Source organism: Myotis brandtii, unplaced genomic scaffold, assembly GCF_000412655.1.
Source record: "Myotis brandtii unplaced genomic scaffold, ASM41265v1 scaffold111, whole genome shotgun sequence".
Classification (NCBI taxonomy): Eukaryota; Metazoa; Chordata; class Mammalia; order Chiroptera; family Vespertilionidae; genus Myotis; species Myotis brandtii.
In genome coordinates, this window is record NW_005353789.1 from 6,281,390 (window position 1) to 6,288,547 (window position 7,158).

The 7,158-nt window shown below is 41.2% G+C and overlaps 1 protein-coding gene across 1 annotated transcript in view; it reads right to left on the reverse strand.

Moving 5' to 3' along the window:
• Nucleotides 1–2,597: 2,597 nt before the first annotated feature.
• The window catches only part of FAM47E (family with sequence similarity 47, member E), a 48,666-nt gene continuing 44,105 nt past the window's right edge, over nt 2,598–7,158 (reverse strand). The window contains exons 8-9 of the mRNA XM_014544866.1: nt 5,125–5,202; nt 2,598–2,942 (exon numbers count right to left, since the gene is read on the reverse strand). Of these exons, the coding sequence (XP_014400352.1) occupies nt 2,877–2,942; nt 5,125–5,202 (144 nt within the window). The 3' untranslated portion in view covers nt 2,598–2,876. The remainder of the gene's footprint in view (nt 2,943–5,124; nt 5,203–7,158) is intronic.

A 7,158-nucleotide genomic window follows, 5' to 3' on the forward strand; every position in this document is an offset into this window, starting at 1 on the left:
AAATTTTGCCGTAGACAAAATGGTAAGTATTTCACCCTGTTGACCACTTTGTCTGAAAAGGAGAAACGGTCTGAGGTGTATATGTCAGTAGCTGATCGGTTTAGCTCAACAACCAGAGACTTGGAAGGATCAAGAAGGTAGAGCTGGTGACAAGCATATTAGGGGGAAGAGGTATGCAGGAGATCTCTCAGAATGGATCCAGAGTATGAGGTTATTTGGTTCTTTGTGAATAACCAGGAATAGGCCTCCACTGTAGAGGAACCACTCACTAAGCAGGTGCGAAGGCTGGCCTGTCCTCTATCTCAGCCTGGCTTCTTCCTCTAGGCATTCTGACGGTGCCCAGTGGGCATGGAGGCAGAGATGCAGACTGCATGTGGCTTCAGCAACTTGGATTTCCCCTCACCAAGGCTGATCTGGCTACTGTTTCTGCTGAATATTTAGTTGTCCAGCAATTAAAATCAAATTTGAGTTCCTGGTATGAATTAGGCATGAATGCAACAGAGCCAGGGAAAGAAATGGATTCTCTCCAGACCACCACTGCCAATATACCATCTTCTGCTCAGCACTTAAATGTCAGAATCCTGGTGCTGAAGGCCAAAATCCTGCCCCAGCTTGCCTGGTAGAGCTGGATGCCTCCTCCTCCGGGCCTGCAGGAGCAGCAGCTCTCCCTTGTGGCTTCTGTGGATACCAAACATAGGAGCATGTGTGATGAGTTGAAACATCAAAGGAGTCTGGGAAAGGCGGCCTTACTGTAATAGAAACTTATTCTGGACCTGGATTTGCTCTCCTGTTGAACAAACTTCTGCACACACCAATCTTCACAGACTTCTGAATGCTTATTCACCACCATACATATTTCACCCAACATTGGTTCTTGCTAAGAAACTAATTTTACAGCAATGGGTTCACACTATGGGGTTCACTGCTTCTATCATGTACTCCATCACCCTCATGTCTGGCCTCACAGAGAGTAAAGAACTAGCTGTCAGTCCAGCATACAGATTACTGAGATGGGCTCATGACAGACCAGTGAGATGAGAGGTCATCACCCAGAGACTTTGTATTTGAAGACAGATGCAGTAACTGACAAAACTCAGAGACACAATATCATTTTACTGAATTCCTTTTTGATCAAATTATCCAGAGTGAGTTTCATAGAGAAAGTCCTAGAACAGCGGTTCTCAACCTGTGGGTCGCGACCCCTTTGGGGGTCGAACAACCCTTTCACAGGGGTCGCCTAAGACCATTGGAAAACACATATATAATTACATATTATTTTTGTGATTAATCACTATGCTTTAATTATGTTCAATTTGTAACAATGAAAATACATCCTGCATATCAGATGTTTACATTACGATTACATAACAGTAGCAAAATTACAGTTATGAAGTAGCAACAAAAATAATTTTATGGTTGGGGATCACCACAACATGAGGAACTGTATTAAAGGGTCACGGCATTAGGAAGGTTGAGAACCACTGTCCTAGAAGGATATATTCCAACTAGAGGCCTGGTGCACAGGATTTGTGCACTGGTAGGGATCGGCCTGCTGTGGGAGCGCCGCTCATCCTGGTCAGCCGAGCTGCTATGGACCTGCCCTCTGAGCTGCTGCTCCCTCTGTGGGAGCGAACTGACCACCAGGGCACAGCTCCTGTGTTGAGCGCCTGCCCCCTGGTGGTCAGTGCGCATCATAGTGATTGGTCGAGTGGTCGTTCTGGTCATTCTGCCTTTTGGTTGCTGGGCTTTTATTATATAGGATAACTGAAGAGTGGTTATTGTTGACTCCATAGGAATTAAGTATTTTCTACATTCTTTTTGTTAGTCTATATTTTCTAATATTCTTAACATGAGCATTAACATTTTTATTATATTTTATTTTTATTGTTGACATTATTACAAATGTCCCCTATTTTCCCCCCTTTGCTCCCCTCCACCCAGACCCTTCCCCCGTCCTCTGGCCCACACGACATTGTTGTCTGTGTTCGTGGGGCTATTCATGTATGTTCTTTGGCTATTCTCTTCACCTTCTTTCATCCATCTGCCCCAGAGCGTTAACATTTTTTAAAAATATATTTTTATTGATTTCAGAGAGAAAAGGAGAGGGAGAGAGATAGAAACATCAATGATGACAGAGAATCATCGATCAGCTGCCTCCTGCATGCCCCCCACTGGGGATCAAGTCTGCAACACTGGCATGTGCCCTGACCAGGAATTGAACCCTGACTTCCTGGTACATAGCTGATGCTCAACCACTGAGCCACACTGGCTTGGCCAGAGCATTAACATTTTTAATAAAAAATAATTCTAAAGAATTATTTTAAAATACATGTCATCTTGAGTTCCCATTAAACTTTATGATTTATGGCCTTATGTTATAGGTACACATTTATTATCAAGACCTTGCTTTAAAAAGGAGGAAAACCTCAGTAAGCTTAATTCAGAATGAAAGAAAATTATATTGTAAAGAAAGAATAAAGCAAATATTCACTCAAAACCAGGGAAAATAATACCATACTCTAGGAAAAAAGCAATAGAACAATTTTACTTTTATTTATAATTTCACTTATGTTTTACAAATAATTGATATGACTATGTTAAATTTACAATGCTACAAATATGTAAGAAGACTATATATGACTATTGATCTCACAGTTGGCAAAAATATATAAAATACTGATTAACGAAAGCAGAAGGCCACTGTGAAATGTTCATAAGCATTAGGTATAAAATGTATGGATACCTTTAAGTCAAAGTTGTACATCCATGGTGGGACACTCATCATAAATTTTGCATATATTCAGTGAGAGAGAAAAATAGCCAAATACTATATAGTAAATAAAATCTGTCTAATCATCTTCCTAAACTCTTCTATGTTATTTTCTAGGAGTCTTTTTACCATCGCAATCACATTCCTTCTTGGTATTTATATTCTCCAGGAACTAAAAAAAAAAAAAAGAAGAAGAAGGAAAAAAAGAATGAGAAAAACTTAGATTGGCAAATAAAAATTGTACAGTCCTGCCAAAAACCACAACCATATACCCAAATTTATAATTTCACACTCTATAACATATATCCTCATAGTACTCAAAATCTCATGGTGATAATTAGACAATGATAGGTGGTGGGCTTTGGAAGGCAGCTGCACAACATCAGAAATACTTAGATCTAATTTACATTTCTTTGGTGCCCAAGCCAGCCCAGCCCAGCCCATCCCAGCTCAGCATAGCCTTGTGCTGCTCATCCCTGCTATTAAAGGCCTGGCTCTTATCTGTGTAGCAGACTTAATGAAGCTTGGGTAATGCATAGAACAGATAACCCAGCAGCAGATACTGGAATGTGTATATACTAGTAAGTATGTATGCTCATATAACATATGTGAATCTGTATGTTATACACAGTGTACATAGACATTATAGGAGTTAAAAGAGAATGAATTTTCATACCTAAGTTTAAATAAGTAATGACAGTTTGTGTGTGTATATGTGTGTGTGTCTGTGTATATATTTATATGTATGTGTGTGTGTGTGTATATATATATATATAAACTTCAATAGATTCCCTTCTCTCTTTTAGTCAAAATCTTATTGATAAAGTAGAGAATATAGCATGTAAGAAGAAAAGGCTTGAGTGACAGGTGTTGTCAGAGGACTCGATGTAGCCAGGAACGTCATCTCTCTTTAGTTACTGCAGCAAAAAGAGTATAGCCAGAGTGTCAGGCATGCTTCCTTTTGCCCAAAATTGAGCTAAATGTTCATATACAGAATGGATGAAACCAATAGGGGACAAATCAGAATGGAAAAAAAAATGTTTTGCCACTAAGAATGTTAAGATAGAACTATGAATCATTACAACATCAAGAGCAAATAAAGATTATAGAGTGTATATATAGATATATATATGTAAATATACATCTACATAGATACATAGTCATGGCAAGAGGAATATATATAGAGAGAGAGATACATTTATATATCACATAATTATACTTATGCTTAAGTGTACTTACATATATTATCTAAATATATAATCATATAATTATGTAACTATATAAGCATATTTTATATATCATATACATATACTATTGTGACCTTATATAAAGACTAGATAGGTTATTATAAGTGCATAAATGTATATAAGTATATTAAATATATATCATTGATGCTGAAAGCTAGAGGAGAAATTTCATACCAGCCATGTAATGGAGTCTTTCAGCCCCATCTCTACCTCATCTTCTAGACCTCCCCTCCCCTTGCCTGATTTAACTTTGAAATCAGTCTGTACCTGAGCCTGGTAAATATATTTATTTGTCAGTAAGTATAAGCTATTGTTAATTCTTGGGGAAAAAAATTCTGTATCCCATTTCCAGGAACCTCGACCATCTTGGCTACATGGCCACGAAGCCTCTGTGGGCTGTGCACACAGAGGACACTGGCAAACACATGACTTATTGCTAGCTCTGCCTCTGGCTGGGCTGGTGCAGAACTTCCTGCTAAATGGTCCAACCTCCCACTCCACCGGTTACGGAGTCTTCCAAGGGGGGCTGCTCCACGTGGGAGGCAGCTGGGCCAGCTTTGCAAGTTAAGGGAGGGGAAACTAGACAGGCAAAAGAGAAAATGGGGAAGAGACAGAAGACCTTGGTGGGCCCCAGGAAGTGAATTTTTGCTCTGGTCTGTTTCCACGTGAGGCCGACAACGATGATATTGTCAATGCCAACCCCATTTTGTCCTGATACAAGCCACAGCTCTTTGTCCTTCGATATGGAAGCAAAGAAGCAAAGGAAACGTAAACACTTCCTAGAGAATTCAGAGTGTTTTAGTAGCAGTCAGAGTTTGCATGGCACATGCCCTGTACATAGTTCCCTTTTACTTTGGTCCCATTAAGGCCAACCCCAAGGCAGGTGCATCAGCAGGGAGACAACACATCTGACAGCAGAAACCAAACTGGCAGAATAAAAAGAGAAGATGCCAAATCCTATCTCTTGGCTCCTGTCTGAGGAAAAGCATCTTAGCTCTTTCTTCCAGGGGCCTGAGTCCTGGTGTTTTGGTTCTGTCAGGGTGCTGAAGCCTTCCCATGGACAACTGAGCCCCTCAGCCGGTCTTTCTGAAATGACCCTTTACTCACACTTGGCACCCTGTGGCCCTTCCTTAGAATGAAATCCTTAAAGGCAGCTGGTCCATGAAGTTTGGCAAACTCCTCCTCCTAAAAGAAAGTTCACATTTTAAGTTAACAACCAGCAGTCAGAAGCTTGATTTCATACTTGTCCTAATTAGAAGCATCTGACTCTTTATAAAATACTTCAGGTGTGTAGGTTACATTCACAAGTTAAAGAATACAAAGGCTTTCAAAAGATGTACAACTTTCTCTCCTTTCCCTACCCCCTTTCTAACCCTTATGTTAAGGATAACTCATACATTTTAGCAATTAGACAATTATTGACCTAAAATGTCTGGAATCTAACCAACTTAAGAATAACAATTGTGATACTATGGTTTACATTATTCACAAAGATATATGTAGCCCTATGTTCAATGCAGCATTATTCACAGTGGCCAAGACATGGAAACAACCAATAAATGATTGGATAAGGAAGATGTGGTACATATACAATGGGATACTACTCAGCCATAAGAAAAGATGAAATACTGCCATTTGGGACAACATGGATATATCTTCAGTATATCATGCTAAATGAAATAAGCCAGAAAGAAAAAGTCATGAACCATATGATTTCACTCATATGTGGGATATAAAACTGAAAACAAAAAGTGAATAAACATGAGAAAACAAATAAAAATTCATAGAACAGACAACAGGGGTCAAATATATGGTGATGGAAGGAGACTTGACTTTGTGTAGTAAACACAATGCAATAAAAGATTATTTTTATAGAATTATATTTTGAAACCTATAAAATTTTATTAATGCAATACAAGATTATGTATTATAGAATTATATTTTGAAACCTATAAAATTTTATTAACTAATGTCACCTCAATAAATTTAATTTAAATATATATTTGCTTTTCTTCCTATAACTGGCAGAAAGCCCCCCAAAATCCCTTGGATTTCTCAAGTGATAAGAGCCACAAAGGTGAAAGGAGAGCCTTTTGTTATTCATAACAAACCCCTTTCGATACAGGGGAGTTTATATTCCTGAGGTGACTTTTGGTGAGCCCATAGGTAGTCCCATGAAGGGGGCTGGTTGCCAGAAGAACCAGCCATGTGAAGAGAGGGTTGATACGTTCAGCTCCACCTCCCAATGGCCAACCATCAATCATGCCTGTGTAATGAAACCCCAATAAAACCCCAGAAGGATGAGGTTGAGAGAGCTTCCAGGTTGGTAACCATGTGGAGGTTCTGGGAGTGTGGCACACTTAGAGAGGGCATAGAAGCTCCATGCCCGCCCCTTCCTACATCCCTTGTCCTATGTATCTCTTCCATGTGGCTGCTCCTGAGTGTGCCCTTTTATAATAAAACTAGAGGCCCAGTGCACAAAAATTTGTGTACTCTGGGGGGGGGGCTCTCAGCCCCGGCCTGTGCCCTCTTGCAGTCTGGGACCCCTCGGGGGATAACCACAAATTCTCGCTCCCTGGGGAATTGGGCCTAAGCTGGCAGTCAGACATCCCTCTGGCAGCCCGGGAGCCCTTGGATGATGTCCACTTGCCGGCGGAGAGCAGGCCTAAGCTGCAGTCAGACATCCTTAGAGCTGCTGAGGAGGTGGAAGAGGCTCCCACCACCACTGCTGTACTGGCAGCCATCAGCCTGGCTTGTGGCTGAGCAGAGCTCCCCCTGTGGGAGCGCACTGACCACCAGGGGACAGCTCCTGCATTGAGGATCTGCGCCCTGGTGGTCAGTGTGTGTCATAGTGACCAGTCATTCCCAGTTGTTCTGCTGTTAGGGTCAATTTGCATATTACCCTTTTATTGTATGGGAGTGCCTGGCCATCCTGGGTGAGGGGCTGATGGCTGTCTGCAGGCTGGCCACAGCCCCTTCAGGGACGGGGTCCCCCCTGGGGTGCCTGGCCAGCCTGGGTGAGGAGCTGAGGGCCATTTTCAGGCTGGCCAAGCCCCCCGGCGATGGAAGCTCCCAGCCTCTCTTTTTTTCTTTCTTTTTTTTATTCTGGGATTTATTTACCTTCTATAATTGAAACTTTGT